At 35.0% G+C, this 25,653-nt stretch overlaps 1 protein-coding gene across 2 annotated transcripts; it reads right to left on the bottom strand.

The window, feature by feature from the left end:
• On the bottom strand, positions 1 to 23,743 carry LOC128548329 (uncharacterized). 2 transcript variants are annotated; one of them, XM_053522844.1, is made up of 8 exons: positions 23,330 to 23,743; positions 22,391 to 22,492; positions 11,273 to 11,821; positions 10,200 to 10,358; positions 8,253 to 8,703; positions 5,212 to 7,881; positions 3,785 to 4,843; positions 1 to 1,437 (listed from the first exon to the last, which is right to left on the bottom strand). In XM_053522844.1, the coding sequence occupies exons 3-8, from the start codon at positions 11,807 to 11,809 to the stop codon at positions 896 to 898; spliced, it is 5,418 nt and encodes a 1,805-aa protein (XP_053378819.1). In that variant the 5' UTR covers positions 11,810 to 11,821; positions 22,391 to 22,492; positions 23,330 to 23,743; the 3' UTR covers positions 1 to 895. The 2 variants fall into 2 exon arrangements, with proteins under 2 accessions (XP_053378819.1, XP_053378818.1); XM_053522843.1 differs by lacking the exon at positions 22,391 to 22,492 and having other exon boundaries at positions 23,330 to 23,742.
• Between the last annotated feature and the right edge of the window lie 1,910 nt (positions 23,744 to 25,653).

Genomic DNA, 25,653 nt, shown 5'->3' with positions numbered 1-25,653 from the left:
TAGTTATATCAATTCAATAATTCGTATGATTTCTTACTTTCATTTCTGAGAAAAAATCTCTGATATACTTAAATGAAATACAAATTGTACAATTTCGTCATATTTTTAATGGGCAGTTATTTTTCCTAAATGAATAAATATGGTTTCCTTCACATATAGCAACAGCATAAATACATTATGATATGCATGAATATACAGAACAATATATTGCAATTTCTATACTTTCTATACTTTTCAACTATACTTGATCTCTTTGTCGTTGGGGGTTTGTCTCACTCTGTCCCTCTGGTCAGATCGCTGTGTGTCTGTACTAGTAGAGGATGAATTTATGCGCCCTGTGTGGCTGCATTTGAACTATGTAAAGCGCCTTTGAACGTAAAATTGATCCTGAAAAGGGCGCTATATAAATCTGGTATAATAATAATAATAATAATAATACTTGATTGTAAACTGACATTTGTGTTTTCATTGCATTTGCCTTTCCTGTAGATGGAAACCGGTCTTCTCGTTTTTGTAACACTTCCGCACATAGTTTGTTCGATTGCCCCTTGTAACAATTTAGCTCTACGGAGACTCACTTAAGATTGCACAATATCAAATCTAAGAAATGCGATTAATTTCACTTTCTCGACGACATATTGCTCCTTTTATGTGTGTTTCGGTTCGTCTATTGCCAAAGAAATTACTTTATTGTAATATCATATTGTAAACGAGTGATAAGCACGTTCTACAGATAGCTTCAGAATATACAAATGATTTTTCCGTAAAGGAATGACCAGACCGATTTTTAAAATACAGTTATTGTTTTCTTGGTTCTGGTTCGAGGTGTTCTGTCCTGCTTCAGAGTATGCAAGTGATGTTTTCCGTAAAAAATGGTCAAATCGATTAGTACCTATTATTTCTTTTGTTCTCGTTGGTAAATTGTTTGGCTTGCCTGAGGCATGTTCAACTTTAGATCCTGTATATCTTGTAAAATGGTCCGCACATCACGCTGAATGCCTTGCAACTCACGGGCTTGTTTTTCTTTCTTGAAGCTTTTGAGTTTGGATACATCTAACAGTTCCAAGATAGGTGTAATGGGTGTGACAACTGCAGTTCCATCTGAAGTTCCTCCTTCTAGCATGCCTACGCAAACATACTCATCGTCTTCGCCTTTCATAAAAACTAGAGATCCAGAATCCCCAAAGTACGCAAAGTCTGTTGTTCTCCCACTGGAATCTGGAATTGACCTTACCTCTAGCTGATTGTATAGAATTACTTCGAAATCAGTTTGTACTTTGAGTTTATGCTTTTGAGTTCTTACACATGTTGTCCCTTGTTTCATTAAAAACTTTCCAAACGTTTTGTTTGTTTTATATCCAAATTTAACAATAGCATCTGCGTTTAGACGTGAGCATCCGTACGTTGTCCCAGAGTCAAAGCGTAAGTCTTGACTAGCTAGAATGTGCAAATGAATAGGAGACATATATGTCAGACAATTGAACAAAGTTAAAAAATGAGCAATTCCAAACATACCTATTTATAAAAGACATATTGAGACCAGTATTTAGATTTATATGTATCAGCTGTTTAAAGTTCTGCACCCGTGAAACAAATTATGTTCAATAATTTTTAATTTTTTCAAATTAAATTTCTAAAAAGTTACTTAATATCAGAAGGAAATTCAGTTATGGGGGAATCGCAGATTTGAAAAAAAGTTCCTGAATGAGACTTAATTAAAACGTTTCGTGTTTTTGAATATTTCAGTCATATGGCCTAATAAAATGTAGCAATTTAGGTATGTTCTCATTTTATTCATTTTACATCAAAATCTATTAAACCTAACCTTAAGAAAGTGCAGAGTTTACTGTTTAATATTTAATAAACGGGGTATAATATATTCCCTGCAATACTCATGCTAACCGTTTAACGGATAACAGGCGTTAATCTAAGGCTTTTTCCTGATAATTAACTTACTCCGTCACTTCAGGTTGATCAAACGCGCAGAGCTACCTTCAGATGTGGAAATTCTCACAACAATTTATGATATGTTGTCTATGTGGCAAAAAATGAATATTCTTCCATTACGTTTGTAACTAAATGGATTATGATTATAAGCCTTGTGTAATGGTAAAAAATATATACTTTTTTATTAATGCTGCAGCCATCGTGTTAATTATAAAAAGACAAGTAAAAATATCCAACAGGGAAAGCCTTGTTCTAAAAACGCAGCCTCCCCAAACGCGCACACGATCAAATCACGCACACCACACACACAAGGCAAACACACAAGGACAAAACAAGCAAATGAAAGAACACAGTAGGGCAACGCCTTGGAATGGTCAGTGGCAAAACCACCACTGGGGAGCTTTTTTAAGGCATAGATGTAATTAAATTAAAAAAGTAAGCAAAATACAGTTATAGTTCCAGTACATTTTACTTTCCCTCGAATGCCTTCTATTTTGTATGTTGTTTGAATAAATAACTTACAGTATTGTATTTACACGGTATTTAGTAATGTCTTTTGACATTATTTAAAAACTGAAAAATAATGCATCTAAAAGTTTATTATATTACGGATATGCGAATGAATCAAATAATGAGACAAAATTTTTAAAACATAAGCAAGACAGAGGTGTAAATAAAGTGTCTTCACACTGCACTTTTATTCTATATCCTTTCATTACGTGAAATTTTAACAAAAGATGTGGTGATATGAACAAATTCAAAAGTATTATGGGTTAATAAAATAAAGGAATATACTTCATAATAATTGTACAATGCATATGACCACAATAATTTCTGTGGTTGTGACTAGGTAAGATTTTACAGAAAAATATATGACTGTGAAAAGTTTAAAGGTCCACTACCAACACTCGAACGAGTATCATATGAAAACCAGAGTTTGTAGCTGAGACTTCCTATTTACTGAAAATATGACCAATAACATCGGGTCTCACCAAATAGTCATGAATATGTTCAAGAATAACCAACAAGTAAACAAAAGAATTTGCCTATTTCAAACCGAAAGTATGTTTTACGACTGCTTACGAACCCGTTGCGCATCTTCGGATATTTTCGGAAGAATCTTCCGAAACGAGGCTATAGTTTATATACAGATGCAAACTATATTATATGCCCAAACGATAACGTGATTTACGAACTTAGCATAGGGAATTCAACATTTTTGTAAGTCAAAAAACTTCATTAAAATCATTCTTATAATAAAGGTAATATACAGCTATACTACAAGCTTTCGGGAGGACAATTTAGGCCCTTCCCAAATAACTATCTTAAATGTGATTGAAATTCATTAATTCAATAAAAGTTTAGACATTAAACACATTGTCTTGGTTTTATACATGTCACTGTCAATTTGAAACTAAAATTTTATACATCTAATATTTTTTATGCAAATTGCTTATAATTACCATCACGAAAATACAGTTATTTTGTCGCGCGTCTTTAAACGGATATTCATTTTATTAATTTTAAAATCACGTGATCCGGAAGAATTTCCGACCGATTACGGAAAAATGATAAACACAGAATTAGGACAAAACGACCACCTATGTTAGTCTAAGAAAATACAAAGACAATCATTCGTTTATCTGTACATGTGTTGATTTCAAGGGAATATTGCACGGCTCTCGTAATGTTTAGTACTATATTTCACAATGTGTAGTCTTTTATAAGATTTATGTCCATGCATTTGTTTTTTGGCAACAAAGCCGTAATCTAATCGTTTTATGTGTGCCCAAAGCAAGAATTATAACTGTATGTTTATATAACTATAACTTGATACCTTGTGTTTGTGAAGATGGAAAATCACCGTCAATTGGGTATCTTTTTTCTACTTGAAAGAGAGCTACTTCTACTCCAGTACCACCGTTGACACCTTCTTTATACACAGCTTGCACAAGTCGTCCAATTTCGTTAAGGGCTTTTTCTGGCTGACTTATGGCTTCTAACTCTCCAAAATACGGCCAATGCAGAATTCCTCCCATATCCTTTAATTCTTCTAGTTCTGAGTGATGCAGCAAAGCATGGGCACAAGTAAACCCACACAAGCCATATTTCGGATGTTGAACGAATCCACCCAATGTTCCAGACATATGACAAATGTCAGTACCCTTGAGTTTGTCCCGTGAGATCTTGCATCCCATTTTGATATGTTCATGTCGCTCATCAGCTCTAGGAGACGTATATAAAACGAAACCACCTTCCCTTACGTCGACGGGTATACCATCATAATTTGACTGAAATGGTTCTTCGTCAGTTGGTATGTAGTTCTTTGCTGGGACATACAGTGCAACACATGTTTCTTTCCAGATCTTACCTTCACCTTTTTCATAATCTTTTGAACGCACAGGGCTTGCTCTTATCAGTGAAAGATATTTATGCTTTTCCATTAAATCGGCTGCAAATTTGTCAAGACAGCGTTTTACAGTCTCTATTTCTGAAGCAGGCAATTCCGAGTCACAGTTTTCTGTACTATGCATTACTAACTGGCCTTCCGGGCTGTATTTATCTAACATTCTTATTTCGACTTTACAATTGTGTCTAATTTTGAATTCCTCGCTCTTAGACAAACTCTCCTCGACAAACACGACAAAGACTATTTCGTTCTGGTGTAGCATCTGGTACGAAGAATAAACGTGCACTATTTTTCTACTCTTACTTTTAATGTAGGCACAAATGCAATGGCACAGGTGCAGGAAGAATATATCTTTCTTTCCAAAGTGTTCACATAACCTATTTAGTGTCCCTTTCTTTGGTACTGAATTGTTCTTCAACAAGATGTCTGCAATATTTAGTGCCTCTTGTGATGTTTTGCAAAGACATTGGCTCCATGCGTTATCATCTGAAATTAAAAAAAAATAATATGAACTTTTAAGGATTTCGTCTCAAACTAAGTGACCTCAGTACATAAGATACTTAATCAGGTTTAGTTGAATAAATTCTTTTAAAGTTATAAGAATAACAATAATAGTTTCAACATGAACTGAACCGATAAGAGAAATATATGTTATGTCTAAGTTACATACATATACCAAAAAGCAACAACATTTGATACATTGTTACTTTACATTACATCGATCAGTGGAGTTTACAATGCCACATGAGGACATCAAAATTCAACAAAAACCAACAAAAAATTACCTTGTTTGCATTTTATGAATCCAACATTTTGCAAGGTGGGAACTATATATACTTAAAGGCATAACTTACCTTTTCTTGAATATGCTTTTGAAGACGCAGCACCGCTTGGTGTAACCAATGTTTCAAAGTGTAGCTGGCCGTTTTGTTCGCCTTCCCCGCCGATGATTTGTATTGCTTCAGATGATCGCATCCATTCTTTAATTTCATGATAGTCTGATGGTGATGAAGCATTCCAGTAGTCTATCAGAACCATTATTGATGTGCCAATTGAGGCAACCTGGGTAATGAAGTGTTGGAGTATTTCAATTTTCATCGTAACATTGCACAAATGTACCCGCTTGAGGTTCTTCAGACTTGTGATATTTATGTCATAGCTTTCATTAAGATCTACGAGTCGAAGCCTAAGATACTTTAGATGTGTGAGGTTTGAAACTGTTTCCAGGAGAAAACGTGTGTCAGTGGCACTTGTATGACCCTCATAATCAAATCGTTCGAGAAAATGTGCATTTTTCAGACACTGCAGAAAAGATTGTAGTGCACTTGGAGGGTCTAACCATTCAATAACACAATGTTGTAGTTTTTTAGCATTTACATGTATGCTTGTGAGATGGACTTTATCTACCATAAACAGTGTAGGCAACGACTTTTCTGAAATCCTGAGATCACAACCGGGACAGAACTCTGAATGGTCAATGCACTTCATGTTGTTAATTATTACTTGTTGCAGTTTGTAATGCTTCTCAAAAGTAGACATCAATTCCTTGAGTACATCATGTGAAGCGGAGATTCCAAGCAATGACACACCTTCTAAATTGTCTAATTTCGAAATGAGATTGATATCATTGCTGCTCACAGACATGCCCCATAACTCTAAACATTTCAGATTCACTTTCGAATTAAGCAGAAGACTTTGCAGCAATTCGTCTGCTATTTTTCCCCATATGTATAATTTCTCAATGGAATGTAGAGTCTGAAGATTTAAAATTGCCATTATTGAGTCTGCCTTTTTATCATCAATCGTCATCTCTTTTTGAATGGTGACAGATTTGATGTTGTTTTTATTCGTTTCTATAACCTGACTAAGAGCAGTCGTGTACATTTCATCCTCACACTCTTTATCGATGATGACATCTTCCAAATAGAAGTTGTCAAGGCCATCTTGCTTGTTACAGATACTCTCCTTCGCAGATTTCACTATCATGTGACAAAAGTCGTAAATATAATTGCGTTTCTCAAGAAAGAGTCCATAGACATTTGTTCTGTACTGGTGAATAATGGTGTTTCTCGCGAGTATGTTCTTTGTTCTTTCAACAAGCGTTTCCATACAGCTGGGAGAAAATCCGCTGATAAAGATCAAAACTGTCTCGAGTTGAAGGATGGTTTCCAAGGAGGCGTGGTTTTCGAAGATTCTTGTTTCGATGTCTTTATGAAGGATTCTCTTTGATGTGAGGTACAATGCAGCAAAAAACTCTTGGAAGGTTTTATGTAGAAAGGAGACGTTCACTCTTTCGTCTGCAAGTTTACCAAGTTCGTCGTTTTGACAAAGTATCCCCACTCGTAGGCACTGTTGTACTTCTTTTTCTTCTAAGTGTTCTTTCACAAGGGAACGTCCGAAGACAAAGGAGGGTTCTTTACTTCTAGGAAATAAAGTGGTAAATGCAAGTTTTCCAAGCAAGTGTAACGTTTTGGCATTTCGTTTGCATGTCGGGGCGTTCAAAAAGCAGGTTGGGAGTTTCTTTTTATGCTTGCCTTTCTGTCCTTGGTTTGTCTCATTTTGTTCTGCTCGTTTGAACAGCAGTTCAAGTATATTGCTGTATATCTCGCTCTGTGATTCTCCTGGGTCGGTCCCCTCAAACCAAAGACATAATAACTGCATCAGGATAATTGGGTTTGACTCAAATTTCTGAAGTCCTTTCGAATCCAGCATTTTAAGAAAGTTCTTCGTGGTCATTTCTTTGTAGACTGCATGTCTGCTTAAGTATGCTATGACATTTTGAATTAGTTTATTGGAAGAGCTTTTCCCAAGTCCTGACATTTCTAAGTGTTGATCAATAACTATATTTTCACACAGCACCTTATTTAGGGTCCATGGTCTTGACGTTGACAGATGCGTACACTTAGACCGGACCTTTCTGTGTGGGATGTTGGATCGAGTTTGTCGGCAAAAGCTATTAGACAATTTTGGATGTTTCCATTCATCTAAGCCATCCATAATAATAAGACATGTTTCCTCGTGCAAAACATTTTGAAGGAACTCATTGTCATATTTGTACTCCAATTCAAGCTGACTTATCAAACATATTTGTATCATCGCGTCTTCTTCACATTCAAGTTGTACATCTCTGAGGAATATTACAAACAAAAACTGAAAACGCTTCATGGTTTCTAGATCTTGTGTATTGAAGTATGCCGCCTTATCTTTGACAGGATGGTGAGCTTGACACCAAGTCAATGCTAATTTTTTCACGAAAGACGTTTTTCCAGTACCCGGGGGAGACACTAGACAAATATTCTTTTTTGGATGTAGTGATTTGGAATCAAAAATATCTTCTATATTTTCTATCTCCCTGGAAACGGAATACTCTTTTCCACCATACAGCTCTTTTTCTAAATCTAATTTGTAGATCTTAGGCGGTACATAAAAATCCAACAATGGCGCCTTGTTTTTTCGTATAAGCGGTGATAGTGGAAGTGTACTGTGCCGTTCTTGATAGAAATCAATCAAATTTCTTTTGAAATCTGAAATCGATCAGTTTCATTTTGAGATGTATCTATGCAAGTTTGGCAATCGAAAACATTTCATATCAATTCTTCCAATTGTTATTATTGTTTCTTCGTTTTGTTCTTGTTAAACTGATAAGCCACTTGTATATAGATTGGGTTTTGCTTATGTGGCTAATTGGAATCGACGTAGCATTATCTGAAAGAGCTATGCTGTTTCGACGTTCAATTAACCTTCTTGAATTAAAGTAGACCCACGGCAAATCACATGTTAACAAACGAATATCACTAGGAACAAATAAAGGTGTTGCAAGAGTATATTTATCAAGATTTTAATGCATCTGCAATATAAGACAGCTGAAATAAAAACTGTTAATATCTTTACAAACCTGTTTTATCTTCCTCAAACATTTGTCTATTCATCTCCGATGACCGTCTCGGCCTTTTGGAAGACTCACTTCTGTGCGCATCTTCATGAGTGTTTCGATCCCGCTTTCCGAGAGACAGTGATTTTTCCGGCAAATGTGTTGATGTTGTACACCTTTCTTTATCTAAAGACATCTGAAACTGTTTAACTGCTTCTTTAAGGTCATCAATCAAGCTTCGTTTTTCCGACAACAATGTTCCAATCTGGGAACATTTTAGCTTCTTTGCTTGAAACGTAAAAAGGTCAGGTATCTCCAATAGCAGTCTTAACTTTACTTTGTGTACATTTTGTTCTTGTGTTCCCATACCTTTGCTGCACTGGCGTTTTGGAGCTTTTCTTTCATCGACTGCAAGAGCATCATTTATGACTGCAATAAGCCTACCAGTACTTATCGTCAATGTACCTGCTTCCAACTGAAAAAAAGATAATTGGTCAACAAAATAACAGAACTGTTGATAATCAAAAAGTACTTGAATTTATGAAATATTGTGTATGGTATATTTCATAGAGCTTAACTAAAACTTTCATAATTAGCACGTCAGATGAATTTGTAAAACATTTCGTTTAATGTACTTTATAAAGCGAAAGGATTCAAAATCGGGTATGTCAATTCTGAAACCTGAAGTCATTCTCTTACATTTCGCATCATTTAAGTACAGACGTGTATTTAACTCCCTGGGACCAAACTGCGACTATAGGCGTTATATTTTTCTACCACTGTAGCGTCGATTTGCGACTATACGCGCGTTATCTGGACTCCCCACGACGGCGATTGACGAGTATAGTCGCGGCACCGAGATCATGATGATTGCGATAAGTACTTGTTGATTTTTGATAATCCTGACAAAAGCAAATTATATTTATTTATTATCATTCTGATTCTGAAATATCAGTTCCGTCGGATGATGACTTTGATTCCATTATCAGACAAATGAATTGGCGGAAAATATTAAGTTTTAAAAGGCTGAAATATTGGTACACTTACATACGGTACAAATGGATAAAAAATAACACAACTAAGCATGTTTCATAAAATACCAAAAAATATATGTAAATAAACGCATGTTTGTAAATTTAACAATTATTCAAAGATGGAGGTAAATATTACAACTTAACTGTCTCACAACATTTTTGTACATGTTTAGAAATAGATAATACATCAAATTAAACCACTGATATTCACACAGAACGGGTGTATATTTGCGTAATGCTGATGTGAATATTCAGTGTTAATGATGCATTTCTATTTATTGGAATTTATTGTTCAAATATCTATTAAACGCAGTAGGTGTGTTAAAACTGGGAATATTTTGAAGTGAAAATTTTGTTCTATTCGGATATAAGCTACGGACAAAATGTATAAAAATATTTGTTCAAACTTCGAATATTTTGTAAGTATATTTTATTTTACACCCAAGTTAATAATGTTTCCCTGCATGATTTCAACTGACTGTATGCGAGTGTGATTATGATAAGGTTAGATAATGTTCTTTGGCGTCAGGTGGTAATTCTTATCCCGCCGCAGCAGGTATGTTATGATATCGGCCTTTGAGAGTTAAGTAGTGTTTTGAGTTAACAACTTGCAACAGAGAAAAATCTTTAACGTTAATAAATTAATTAAGAGAGAATACACTACAAAAGACGTAAAGTACTGTGCATGGTTGATGCTTTACCATGTATAATTAGTCGTAACGGTTTTTATTTGATGGTGCGACGACTACTCAAGTGTGAGATTTCGTGGTGCTTTTCTCTAAAACCTTACAAAAATGGACGGACAGAGGGAGTGCATTTTTACACAATTTGTCTAGTCTTGTGATAAAATAATACCCGGAAGGGAACATAGGGTCTTCCTCCTTTTTGAAAAGCGGAAATGTACTCTAAAATACCATATTATGACAAAACAAAATACCTGTTTTAGCTCAAGTACTGCATTTTGAGCTTTTCTGTCATATAACAAACATTTTGAATCTGTCAGCACAGCTTGTAACACATGTAAGTCAACAGCAAGATCTGTATCCGCTATAAAAAGACTTCCATGTTGGTGATACATCCTTCCGACGTCCCTGGCCTTAAATGGAACATTCTTTAAGATACGTATGAGCCTTTCCAACAAAGATTATAAAATGTATCTTTTAAAGAAACAAGAACCTGAAAGTTCAAATTTGTTGTCATATTACAACATACAATATTCTATTTGATAGCTGATACATGCAATCTCGTGTAATCTTGTGTTCGCGACGACACGACGAGGGCACGAAGGTACGAAAAACTGATGATTTGTCGTGTCTTCTTATCAACGTGTATCGTGGCAAAGACTTTTAGAAAATTTTCGTGAAGACGTGTATAAGACGATATGGCATCGTCATTTATTTATTGTGTATTCGTGTCCTCGAACGTAAGAAACCTGACAAATCGTTTGATCGTTTGTCTTGTTTTGAAGAGTTGATTTAAAAACTAGTACTGTTATTCGTAATAGGTAAACAATTAAATTACTATTTATTTTTATAAGTATTTGCGTTCCATATTAAAGGCATAATTTTAATAAGTGATTTAATTATAAAGTAAGTCAGTGTATTTTACTTTAATTGACCTAAACGTAAATGTAGTTACTGATATATTTGTTTGCTTGTTTCTTTGTTGTTTGTTTTCGGTTTAACGCAGTTTTTCAACCGTATTTCTGTCATATAACAGCGGACAGTTAACTTACCAGTGTTCCTGTATTCTGTACCAGTACAAATCTGTTCTCCAAAAGTAATTGCCAACTTCCCCACATGAATTATCAGAGGTGGATGACGATTGATTTCAGACACAATGTCTCTTATCAAATCGTCACATAGAACATACGCCCCGCCTGAGCTATGCGGACGGGCAGTAACTGATATATGGACGGATTTAATGGTTTGTGTAGTCACATGATTAATGTTTTATCATATGCACATAAGACTTTATTCAAAAGTTACAAAGAATAAAACTGACATTTACCTTGGAAAAAGCATTAATCTCTTCCGAAAGGTTTGCAGTAACTTTATTCTGGAAGTAGTTGTTGTTTATTATGATACTTAGGATACCGTCAAAACCCAGTTCCTTTATCGATTTAATGCCTGAATAACAACACTCTTCGGGTGATACGAAACACTTTGCAATTTGAAATGAATCGGATACCCATTGTGTTGCATCGGTATTCTGCCATGAGGGATGCCCGAATCGATGTGATTCCTGTATATGATCTCTCACTTTGGTGCATGTACTGTTCGGACATTTACGCGGTTGTTTCCCAACAGAGTTATGGAATGAGCAATGTTTTCGGTTACAGACACCAGACGTTGGACATTCTAATACATTTTCAGTTCGACATTCGTTACATGGCGAATTTGTTTGTAACTTCTGTACGATGTGGTCGTGGAACTGAGCTGTTCCTTCATTTACATAGTCTTCCAGTCCATCTTTAGTTATTTGTAGTGCAAGTCCAAGCTTCAGACAATTGTCAAACTTTTGTTTCGACAATCTTTGCCTTCTCATGTTTTCAGTGCGCTATAAAAGAGACATATGCTCCTGCATTAAACAGTTATTTCAGATATAAGAGCTAAAGTGTACATCTGAAACTATAAACGATATTCAAACAAGTACACTTTTCCTTTACATACGAACTATTCTTGCTTTGTTGAAAAAAAACACCATACTCTTCAAGCTTAGACTATTTGCTTAATGATGATTGTAGAAAATGTATGAATTATGTTACATATCACTAGCTACACACATTTACAATACTGTAAAGTTTTACCAGGGCCTTCGTGGCCAGGTGGTTAATGTCGCTGACTTTAAATCACTTGCCCTTACCGGTGGAACCGGTTGGGTTCGAAACCTTACCTGTTGTGTTCTTTAAATTAGGAAGCCGTCTAGCGAATTTACGGAAGGTCGGTGGTTATACCAAGGTGACCGCACAAGCCTTGAACAATGCCAGAAGGGGCATCTGGGATATTTCGCTACCATCAAAAGTTTGAAAAAGTCGCCAAATGACCTTTACCTAGTCAATGTGACTCTTAACCTAACATATATTAGAGAAAATTTAAAAGAAAAAATACAATCATGAAAAAACAAAACAACAATTAGTCATTCTTAAACAAAATAATAAGTCTGGTTATATCTAAAGTGTATTTAAGTGCTATCATATATATATATAAATTGTATTGTAAAAGGTAAAATTATTATAATTAACCAAAATAAAGTTTTCAATGCAAATCTGCCAAAAAAATCTTGTTTTCCGTCGCACTACAATGATCATGACATAAGTGCGTATTTATAATATCAAATGTTTTTTGACAATCGATTGCCTTTGTGATAAGTTTTTAAAAAAAATCAAATTATCGAGTTTCCATTTCGTACCTATTTAACAAACTTCCATTCAGTCGGGTTAATCAACCACTATTTGCCGTTGCTAATGATTCACTCAAACAAATATAAACAAACTTCTCCTTGTCAAACTTATAAAACTGTTGCGCATAACTGAATCATTAAATCGCAATTTCATATTTTTTAAGAATAACTACTTACCACAGGCTGACACAGTATTAGTATGTAAAAGATTTCTTTCCTGCTTTGTGTGTTTGTACGGTAAAGATTAACACCGAAATAATTTAGGTCATCTGGCGACTTTTGCAATTGATGCAAATGAAATTATGAAAGTCCCATAGTCCGAAGTATATGAATAGTTATCCTATTCACCCCAGGGTCGGCGTCCACAACTTTGTTAAAAGTTTGAACCATTTCCACTTTATTTATTACTTGTTAATAATGTTCCATCAACGAAGCAAACCCAGCTTCACATGTAAACCAGCTGTTTCATACATTACGAGGTTCAAGAAGTGTAGATATGCGTGACATTGATTTCTTTGACGGACAAATATTAGGTGAACCTATATTTCCCAATACTAGAACAAACAAAACTATGCAAAGTATCAGTATAAAGGGGAGTCGGATACATAGTCAAGCCAGAGTTACATTCCTTCCAAACTGCATTTCTTCAAACTGTCAAAGAGAGAAAACAGTTACGATAAAAGGAGAAAACGAATTATATTTAAATGAATAGACTAAATTATGTTGACATTGTGAATAAATATTGCTAAGATATATATTTAACAATAGGCTATTTCATTTTGAAGAGTGTTGAAGAAGCTACTTAAATAATGCTTTCATTGTGTGGGCACACCATATATTTGGCGGCAAATATAATTTGAAAATGGGACTACCTTATTTTCTAACATATTATATCTATATCCTGACAATATGAACAAATTGATTTAATAATAATGCTTTTCTGCTAGTTTCAGCGAGGGCACATGAAAACTTTTACAGAATTCACTAGAATAACAAACTTCAGTATTGAGTAAACTGTCAAGGGCCATAACGTTTTAACAGTGAACGGTATTCGTATACTCCTATGTTCTTGGAATATGCACAAGTTCACACTTTATCGATACGTTTCGGAAAAAAAACCCTTAAGAGTTGCTGAATGATTTACATACAAACAGACAGACGGAGAAGGAAAGCGGATTTTTCGGGGAGCCTAAACACAATATTAAAAAAAGAGTTTTAAAACAAAATGTAATTTCTTTTGCCTGAGTGTATTGGTGTTTAAAGGAAAAGTGTGTGCGCGCGTGCGTGGGAAAAAAGTCAAATGTGGTTTGGAGTTGATAACATGTTCAAATGTATGTCATCCAACAGTATATTACGTTATCAAATCCACTGCAAAATTAACTTGCATTTATGGGATAAACATATTGTTATTAAAAATTTACAGCAGACTGAAAAGGCAGCACGCTTGAGTATTCATAACCCACTAAAATGCTTGTGTAGAAAGTTTGTACTGGTAAAAAATAATACCTAAGGGCACTCGGTAAAGGTCAGTATATCAGGTATATCAGGCATCTGTTCAATTTTTAACTCATCACATCTGAAAATTGCTGCATAGAGTGCAATTTTAAGGAATGTGCAAAGTTGTTATTTGGATAAAAAAAAAATGAACAAATGCAACGGAGTGATACATCTGTAATTATTCTAGATATAGTCACCAACGTTGCACAATGTTCAGTCTCTTTTGCTTCATTAACATTGCATAAAAAGTATTACCTATGCAAAATGTACACAGTTTAGTATAAACAACAGGGCCATGATGGCCCTATATCGCTCACCTGATTACCATTGCCCTTAATGATAACATAAAGTTTTGACATAGATCACATAGGCATACACATTAAATATCATCAGGATATTTTCTTTTAACAGTCTCTTTTGACCTATGGGTCACATACTATTCAGGACCAATCTCGATACCAAGTTCGAGGGTCTTAGGCTCAAATGCTGCATTTTTGAACTTGCATGACTATTCCTTACCTCGAAAGACTTAAATAGCATTTAAAACCAATCTCATTAGATGCTGGTGAGGTATATTCATTTACATAACATAAAGGGACGTAATGTGTCATAAATTCAGTAAAACGTTATCTACTTTAATTGTCCGAGTCCATCTGATGGCATAAATGGCATTTCAAATCAGTATCTTCATTAGTTACTGAGATACACCCATTTTAATTTGAGACAAAGGGAGGTAATCTGACACAAAAACAGTCCATAGTTATCTACCCTGATTGTCTCAGTCCAACTTGTGACAATAATGAAATTTCAAATGAGTTCTATAAATACTTACAGAGATAAATCCATTTTTATTAAAATTAAGTGAGATAATCATGTATTGGTATATGCATGTAGACAATACAGAGTACAAGCTTTAACAACAATATATTAGAAAAGTATATCTATAAACATTCAATCAAGAGTTATCTAACATGACTATTTCTTACCATGGAAGACATAAATAACCTTTCAAACCAATCTCATTAGAAGCTGGTAAGGTATACTATATTCATTTACATAAAACTAAAGGGAGGTAATTGTTCATGAATTCAGTAAATATGTATCTTCACTGATTGCCCAAGTCCATCTTATGGCATAAATAAAATTTCAAATCAGTATCTTCATTAGTTACAGATACATACCCATTTTAATTTGAAATAAAGGGAGGTATTTTGACATAAAATCAGTCCACAGTTATCTACTCTAATTGTCTCAGTCCATCTAATGACAATAATGAAATTTCGGATGAATCTTATAAGTACTTACAGATATAAATCAATTTGATTAAAATCAGGGAAGGTAATCAGATATAAAATAACTCCGTAACCTATGATTGGATCTGACAGATTCGTCATGGAATCCAATATTTATGGTTGTTGAAGATATTTTGCAAGTTTGTATCAAATCAAACCATAAATGAAGTCTCTATTTGGCTGTAAAAGCCAAAATAGCAAATTTGGACCTTTAAGGAGCCATAAATCTGGAACCCATGAAAGGATCTGGCCAGTTTTCAAAAGGAATCAAGATATTATGACATTACAAGTTGTGTGCAAGTTTGATTGAAGTTGATTGCAAAATGTGGCCTCTATCGTGTTCTAAAACCAAAACAAGAAATATCTTTATAAAAAGATGGTCGGCGTGATGTAACTGAAGCACAAGTATTATATGGGCAGAAACCTGTATTTTAAATCTTTTGGCAATGTTGAAAGGGGCCTCTGTGAAGTTTTGTATAAATAAGGACAGTAGTCCTGAAGAAGACTGTGTTTAGAAATTGTAGAGGGACACACGATGGACACCAAACAATCACAAAAGATCACTTTGAGCCTTTGGTGCTTAAAAGATGGTAACAGTAAGCAAACAATATTGAAATACGTTCTATACTTTTTTTCTGGAATTGTTGGAAGCAACATGAACCCTTACCCTACTTCAGTTTATTATCACATTTGTCTATCATTCAGAATATGTACAGTACTGTTTTTCACCGGAAAGATTAATTTAAAACTTAGAGTCTAACATTTAACAGTATCGGACACGTTGTTGCAGGTTAGTAATGATTTGCACTGGTTAGAAATTGTTGCTGTAATGCAGGGTAAGAGTTAATGACTGTATAAAACAAATAACCTTTTTGTAAAAACAAAACTTAAGGAAAGGAAACTTAACAAAACAGAAATATGTCCGGATGAGAAGATGAAATATTTGGTTACGCACACCTGTTCAAGTGGTGCGCATACAACCCGATGGTGCTGTACTTATAGAGGTTATAGATGACGAACGCGTTGTCATTTCACTCAGTGTCACACATGACTCAGAGCGAAGCATTTTCAGCCTTTCCTCCAATCAGCGCCACTCTTACAAAATCTCTCATTATGGCTGAAAATACCGAGAATACCTTACCAAGCAATCCGATTGGTACATTATTCAGACGGCATAAGGTCATACGAGGTCATAAAATCGTGTTTAATACGGCACGCCGAAATAGCAAATTTTGGCCCTTTAAGGGGCTATAACTCTGGAACCGATAATGAGATCTGGCCAGTTTTCGAAAGGAACGAGATATTATGCCAATACAACTTGTGTGCAAGTTTGATTGAAGTTGATTACAAAATGTGGTCTCTATCGTGTTCACAAGCTATAAATAGCATTTTTTTTGGTCCTTCAAGGGGCCATAACTTTGGAACCAATGACGGGGTCTGGCCAGTTTTCGGCAGAAACCGAGATATTATGCCAATATAACATGTATGCAAGTTTGATTAAAGTTGATTGCAAATTGTAGTCTCTATGGTGTTCACAAGCCAAAAATGATAAATTTTGGCCCTTTAAGGAGCCATATCTCTGGACCTAGGATGGGATATGGCCAGTTTTGAAAAGGAACCGAGATATTATGCCAATACGACTTGTGTACAAATTTGATTAAAATTGATCACAAACTGTGGTCTCTATCATGTTCACAAGAAATTGTGGACGGACGACGGACGGACGGAAGGACGACGGACGAAGGGCGATCACAAAAGCTCACATTGTCACTACGTGACAGGTGAGCTAAAAAGGGGATCGGTTTAAAAACTTATAGATACGGTTGAGTTAATTGCACTTTTAACTGCTTCATTTTGCCTAATCAAATTGTTAGCAATTCATTGCTTTGAATTTCTTATCGAAGAGTTATGCTTCTTGTGCTCTTCACGAGCTGTTTTCTTTATCTGTTATTGTGGCAAAGTTATTATCTTCAGTGAACGAAAGTACAAAAAGACAAGAATTATAGCTGTTGTGCTCTGACTCCAATCTGACTTAAGTACTTGATCTTCTAAACGAAGATCTGAGAACGACCCATTCACATACGTCTTCTGTATATTTTGGATTTCCAGTATTGCTATTTTTATTTTAACCAATCAGACGACTTGTTCGAATGTCAAAGAGTAAGAAAAATGTGCAGTCATTCCAGGGCTCGAACCCGGGACCCCTCGCTTACAAAGCAAGTGGCCTACCGACTGAGCTAACCGGCTATCTGACACATTACGACATAAGAATTGTAAATATCAAAAGTCAAGGCTACAGGTAGGTTTGCAAAATTTTGTAAGTTAAGCTCTGATTGGCTAGCGAAAGGGTCGTCAGAACGAGGCTATGAATAGGTCGTTCTCAGATCCTATGCGTAGCGTAATAGGAGATGTACTTTAGTCAGATTGGCTCTGACTCCAATATAATCGTAACCCCTCGCGATGTACGGTTTTATATACGTTTTACTTAAAAGATTAGCTGTTGAGCTACCATCGACAATTTACACTAAAATACTTGGGAAAAAAACTTTCTTATAATCAGCGTAATTGATTCCACTTTTTTGCATCAAAATGTACATAATATTTGTTCCTGAAGTTTTATTCACTACGTAGACAAACGAATGAATAAAATCCTAACTTTGAAGTTATATTTAACTATGCCTTGCGGGTTTATTTTTTCCCTAATATGGATATTTGCCATTTGTTTGCATAAATATGATACCCTGGGTGAGCTACTGTGTGATACAGAGGTTCGAAATGAATAACTGATATAGATCGTTATGCATACTGTCATATGTCACCAGTATGTTTATGTTTTCGACCGTTTACGAAATATAATATGAATACAAAGCCAAGGTAAAAAACGAATGATTATCTAATAAACTCTATGATATCTGTGCATTCTTTTCCTGCACTCCAAATACGCGAATAACAATCAAAGGCGGATCATGTAACTGTCGTATTTCGTTTTGCGTAATGTACATAGTTCATATTTAAAACGAAAATCAGAATTAGTCGTAAATTAAAGTTCTTATAACTACATGTTTATGATGCATTTGATGATTTAAGTTTGTGTAAAAGCATAGAGAGAGAGAGAGAGAGAGAGAGAGAATGTACTTCAAAGCTTTAACCTGACATTCTATGTGATAAGTGTCAACTGTCATAATTGTTCGAAACTAGAGTCTCATATGATGTGGGTGATGTGATGGAGAGGAGTAAGTATTGTAAATTTGAAACAAACCGTAAAAGGAAGTGCACAAGTCCTTTAATAAACATGTAGACAATGGCGGCGCTAAACCGTTCACCAGAGTTTCACATCTCAAACAAGTGAAGCAAGAAATATTTCTGCCAAATATTACTTTGATATCTAGCATAAAGATCTAGCTTTAGCGGAGAAGATTTTTTAAAGTTTTACATAGAGACACAAAGGGAAAAACTAGATCCGATCCCGATAGCAAATTTGTTGACAAAACAAAGGTAGTAGAGAGTCACTCAAAGAATATTTCTTGAAATTATTTAAAATAGGATCAATGGTAACGGAGAAGAACGGGTACGAAGATTTTTCTATCTTAGCTTTAACTTGTATGGTTTTGAGGATTTGGAATAACTGGAACAATTTTGGTACTTAAATAGATCAAGCAAGAAATGTACGTGTAAAAATATTTAAAAAAAAAACAGACACTTTCATTGACATATTTTATGTTGCACAATATACTAATGGGGAAAATGTGCATGTTTTTGTTGGCCATGTTTTAGGCATTTGTCTAATCCTAATCATTTTAATTTGTAAAGAGTCACCAAAAGAAAATTTGTGTTAATTATTTTGAAATCGATCATTTGTTTCTGACATTATGCTTTTTTTTCAAATCCAAAGCTATTTACCAACAGCGGAACTAGCGGTCATATTTTTGTCGAATCAGAATAGTTTCAACAATTCAGGTGGTGGGTCACCGAAAAAAATTCTTATCAAAAGATTTAGAAATTGGGCCAACACTTTCTGACGAAAAGGCTTTTCATACATATAGGGAAAGTGTACTCTACCGCTAGCGGCCATTATTTTTTAAGATTCTACTAATAAGAATCTAGTAAAATCCTGAATTAGAGTCTAGTAGAGGTTCATCTAAGGGACGTATTTGAAGAATTATTTTAAAATCTTGTCAGCAGTTTTTGACAAGAATATCTTTTAACTTTCCGCAATATACATATAGGACAAAACGACCACATCTTTTGGTGACCACCATCAGAGTTGGAAAGTTAAAATTGCGCAAAAAGCTTCTGACAATAAGAGTTTTACCCAAGTTTCCACTATATACATTTTGAGAAAAGTGACTACGCTCCCTGGTGGCTGGCTTTTATCTAACAGAATAATTTCAGAAAGTTTGGTAAAGTTTCACCCATAGATTATTTTGAAAACGGAGTAGTAGCGGATTAGGAGATCTAGCTTGAAGGTTTCTATATTTTTGGATGTGGTGCTCTTTTAATATTTATTTGTTTATTTATTATTTTGCTACAGATCAGAAATAGTTGTTCGTAAAAGTAAATCAAAAGAACATTTTTGTAGAATTACTTTTAAAATCGCCAAATATGTTTCTTTCAAGAAAATTGTTAACTTTTCTAAAAATACATATATGTGATGACCACGTTTTCAACGAATCTGAATAACTTGAAAAAGTTTCGTCCCAAAGAACATTTCTATGAAATAATCTAAAAATCCGCCCACCCATTTCTGACAGGAAGGTGTTTAAATACTCCACTATATCACTGTGGGGAATCACATGATCAAAATAATTTTAAACCAAAGTTATATTTTGAAGAACATGAATAAATTTCCTGTCATGATAAGATATGAAATTTAAACATAGCCTATCATATAACTAATGAAAATTGTTGTTGAGTTGCCAATAATGATAGATATCCTGTAATTACAAACACTAAGGAAAATAAGTAGCATCAGTTTCTTGAAGTGTTCCAGATAACCAGAAACTGAAACTGAAACTGAAACTGCTTTATTTGATTAAACGCCTAATTTTACACATAGTATATTCACCGGCGTTGTACATTAAATTATACCAGATTTATATAGCGCCAAAGGCGCTTTACATAGTTCAAATGCAGCCACACAGGGCGCATAATTCATCCTCTACTAGTACAGACACGGAGCGATCTGACCAGAGGGACAGAGTGAGACAAAGCCCCCACGACAGAGAGATCAGAAATCAGATACAGGCTTATCCGGCTAACTTAGCCTAGCTCGTTTCGAATAGACAACCTGGTTCTTTAACGTGCCCAGTGTATAGCACTGATACACGCAAGGATTGCCTGGGTTCCTGACCAGTACACCTCTAGTTGGGTGGGAAACACTGAAAAGCGTTTCTGAAAATTCCCGAGTAGCTGCCAGGGATCGAACCCCGACCTCAGGATTGGGTGAAGGTGAAGGTGATTGTGATTGAAATCTATGTAGTTTTATGATACATGTATGTTGGTGTATGATAGGCTGTATCTTAGATTTACAGCAAAAGATTCTTCAATATATTCCGACATTATTCATAAATTTATTGTGGTTTAGAGATTATTTTGATCATGTGATTCCCCGCAGTGTATATACATAAGGTAAGGGACCACACGTTCCTGGCGTTAATGTTTTTAACAAATCGGAATAACTTGAACAATACTGATCATCTAGAGACTATATCCATCAAGGAGCTCTGGAGGGAAACTAAATTAAATTCTAACACGACCAGCAAAAACACCTACATACTTGTAGAGCAAAATCTATCTCGGGTTATTCTGCAATAAACAACTCGCGTGCAATGACGTCATCCAATCAAGGTGCGTACCACGGTCGTAAAAAGTAGTTACTATTTTTCTAATACTGTTTATACTATTATGTCGTGTTAGAATCGAAATAAAAAGTTAGTTCCAAAGAGTGATTTATCGTAGAATAACCTAACCTTAGTTTTTCGTTCTTATGCGAAACAATATATAACTCAGACCTACGACCTTCGTGATATATTCTTACGCATAAGAACTCAAACCACGGGTTATCTAAGAAATAATATATCTCATTTAGTGACTTGTCGCTGAATAACTCATTGTTTGGAGTTCAGATGTGAAGGAATTATATCACGAGGGCGCAGCCCGAGTGATATAATAATACGCATCTGAACAACAAACAATGATTTTACTCAAGAGCAAATCACTAAATGAGATATATTATTTCGATTCTAACATGTTACCAAGGACTTTAAAGTACATCCTTGACGGCATTCATAAAATATTTGCCTGTTTTCAATCGGTTTCTTTTCCAGCGCGCCGCCATGCCGTTTGACGCTATGACGTAATAATTGTGACGTCAGAACAGTGAATTGTTGTATAATAATTCACTGTTTTCAGCCTTCTTAGTTTAATAGGAAAATGAATCGGATCGTGTTAGAATCTACGATAAACCACACCTGGAAACTTATTATTTTCTTAAATAAGCTGTCACTGATGGGTATATCCAGTTTGAGTGTAACTGGTTTGGTGGTAATTAGGCTCTGTAGAGTTACTTCCAAAACAGTTATCCGAGAGCTGGAAATACTACAACCAGTGGTAGATTATTTTTCTTGTATACGACATTTATAATTCATAGAATAAACAAAGCCTTCAAGTGCTTTCTTTGGAGTACTCGTTCTTGCAGTAGTGTAATTAAACAAAGCGCAAGGAAGTTAGGGCTGTAAATAGAAATGACGTCATGGCGTTTCATTCTAATATGCTTGTTTCTGTTAAAACACGCTTACGCTAAAATGACGTCACGTTAACGTGCGATGACGTCAATGATTTTATTGCAACCAAGAAAGAGCGCTACTATATTTTATCTACTGTTTTAGATTGAGGACATGTTAGTATAGAAATAATTTATAGCAAAATCGTGTTTTACCTAAATTGATACACTCAATATCATTCCGAAATTATTCCGCAGACGTACAACCTCTTTCCGTGAATTAGTAACGTTGAAACACCTTTCTTCTGTACACCCATTCTTGAATGAAGAACAACAATGAAGTTCCGGTTAAGTTCCATATTTTGACGTGTAACATTTTGCGTTTTTCGTTAGATAACTTAATAAATCAAGAAATATACTGTAAGGAAAAGAGACAAACTATTAAGGCTTTCGATTTTTATTGAGCTGTACATAAACAGGACATTTTTAACGCACGAATCGTTTGGTTGTCATTACCAGCACGGAAGTTATCTGGCATGAGGAGTGCTAGACGGGGGTCATCGCCCATGTCTTGGAGTGAGCCAAAAGGCTACAGCTCAGGACAGATTCTGGTTACGATATTTAGTGCCTCTAATTGCTACAAGTGGATTTTAGACCTTCCATTGTTTTATTACATTAGCCACTATTCAACAATATCTCGACATCTAACAAAGTTCGCTTACGTTGTCTGTGGTATCATATTTGTATTTGAATAAAAGATTCTTTCACTGATGGTAGGTGCAGTGGGAATATCCGGTTCGAGGGTAACTGTTTTTGGTGGTAACGAGGCTCAGCCGAGTTACCGCTTAAACTGTTACCGGAGATAACTTCTGATAATTTTTGAACATGGTTTTAATAAGAAATAACAATTCAAACAATTGTGCAGTTTTTGTAAGAATGGCTTACAATATTCGAGATTATAGATACATATAACATTGCAATTTTACAGCTAGGTGCGGCTAATTACGAAAAAGAGCAACGATGAAAACTTTTTTACATTAAAAATTAAATACAAATGTTTTTGACGAATATGTTATGATTATAAACGAAGAAAAACATACAAATTGGCTACATAAATAATAGTTTGTGTCATATTGTTAGAAAAGAAGAAGTTACCTTCTTTTAGCGGCGGAGACATGATCAAAGTCCCTCTGCAAGTGAATTTGAACAGAAACGTCTAAAAGGAACTATAGAAACACAGTTCATTCACATTTGTATATCACCACTCGCAACGTCTAGCACTTTAAATTCAAGTTGTTTATTCTGAATACGGTGGATTATTGATAACATATCCGTTATGTGCGCAATAAGGAACATAATGTAATTAAATTACCGTTCAAACATAACTCTTTTTTTTTCATAACCGAAGGACGAACAATCTTCGCTCTCGTATTCAATATGAATAATTTATACAGTTCGCGTAATATGATATGCTTACGTTACCCGTTCGTTTTGTTAGGCCATACCAAATTGATTTGTCGTTCGTCGGAACTACCGCATCATGATTTCATTCCCGGGAAAAAGAAAAAAAATTCACCCGCCCGCACGTACATAAAATATTTTTTTATTTTTTTCAGATTACGCGTTCCGGAATGATAACGGTAAACAGGTTTTATCGCTGTTTTAATGCGTCAAAGTGGTATTGATCGGAATCCATGCGTTCGTAATACATGTAGCTGATGACACAAACTCAAAAAGTCAGGAAGGAATTATGGTGTTGTTCATCATTTGTTTTAAATCTGAAAGTGTCTGTGCTAGTGCCACACATGGCCTTCGATGTGCCGGTAGGTGATGAAGTAGGCACGTTCTACGATTGTTCAAATTATACAGTGAAAAGAACAAAGCCCGACTTGTAAGACGTGCACGGCCACGGGATTCAAATTGAAAATATTTGGATTGAACATAGAAATATTGTTCAGATAAAGTTTTCAAACCATTTGTTATCAGTGTGTTTAGTTAAATATTTTAGATCTAGAGCCAAAGCCAGTGCTTTCTTGAAAAAAAAGTTTGTTCACAGATCCTGACTGATCCATCACATTAATTGTCTCGGGCCAAAATCGTTTTGAACGTAACTTCTTTAGTACGGCAGTCAGATATTCTATCAAAATTCATATATTCATTTTTAAAAAATGTTTAGCTTTTCAAATAAGTTGTGTAGATATAGAAAATAATTTCTGTCGTACTGTAACCCAAATTTTCCCTGTTTGTATATTGATTGGTTGTGAATTGATTGAAGGAAAGAATCTGAAAAAACAGACCTTCCCAACTCAAAATTTCTTGGTCAATCAAAGCACAACAAATAACACTTTTAAAGAGTGGCCATATTGGGATCATTTTTTGTCCGTCTGTTATCATTTTTGACTGAAATGAACCTCTACCACAAAAACTTAAGCTAAGCTTATCTGTTAAGAAATTATTCCAATGGATTCGAGCAATGTCGAAGCATTTGTGTGCCCAACTCCGTTTGGTCTCATTGGTCAAGTGATTTATTACTTTCCCCTCACCTCTACCGTTTGGAGTTTCACTAGGGGCACAAAGTTGCTCATGTGTCGAAGCCATCTAACTGGGTTTCAGAAGATATGTTATTCCACTTGGGTGCCTGTTTTGTCTTAAATATTCCTCATCCTCTGCCGTTAAATGGGCACGCCTTCAGATTAATGTAGAACAATCAAAACTAGAAATAAGACACTCATCCCTCAGTAATTATAAATACAAAATAAAAACAAAGTGATTCAGTGAGTTTTAGCAAGAATTTATTTGCAAAACAATTCATGTAGTCTTTAAAACATACAGAAAAGCTATCTACTGTCTTAGTCACACTGTAAATGTTTAAGTTCTGTGTTATTCTTAAAGAAATGTTAACTTCATGTATAATCATAACTGCAAAAAAAAAATACCCGCTCGCTCCATGTAAAAGCTACCCGCCTCTGAAAAAATCAAAATTGAGAAGAAAAAAATTCGCTCGCTCGCTCCCATTTTTTTTAACATTTTCCGAAGAACTACTAACAAATTTGGTATGGCCTTATGTGACAGATGTTATCATTTTCTATTTATAGAGTCACAGTGTTCGTTTACCCACAATGTCATTAAGATTTTAAAGTAAAGATTGTATTTTGGCAACTGCACAAAATCGTTTGTGTGCGTTTTGAAAAGCGTGAATAACAACAAAAGGAAAGGATCAGATTTTCAAGAGATGATTCATGCTATATACTATAGTAAGATATATATTCACGACTAATACATTAGTTGTTTATGTGGAGATTGGTGCAACAAGACGAGATTTTACATTTTGCGGGTTGTCGCCATTTCGCTTTGTCCCGAGCGACAAACTGACAATGTAAAAAGGCGAGAGTTTTAAAAATCGTGTTATTTAGCTTTGCCGCCTTCCTGTAGTACATGCGCTATATAAAATAAACATATTGTCACTACCAGTCTACTTA

The sequence above is a fragment of the Mercenaria mercenaria genome, chromosome 14, assembly GCF_021730395.1.
Source record: "Mercenaria mercenaria strain notata chromosome 14, MADL_Memer_1, whole genome shotgun sequence".
Lineage (NCBI taxonomy): Eukaryota > Metazoa > Mollusca > Bivalvia > Venerida > Veneridae > Mercenaria > Mercenaria mercenaria.
This window is presented reverse-complemented; position numbering and strand designations above follow the sequence as displayed.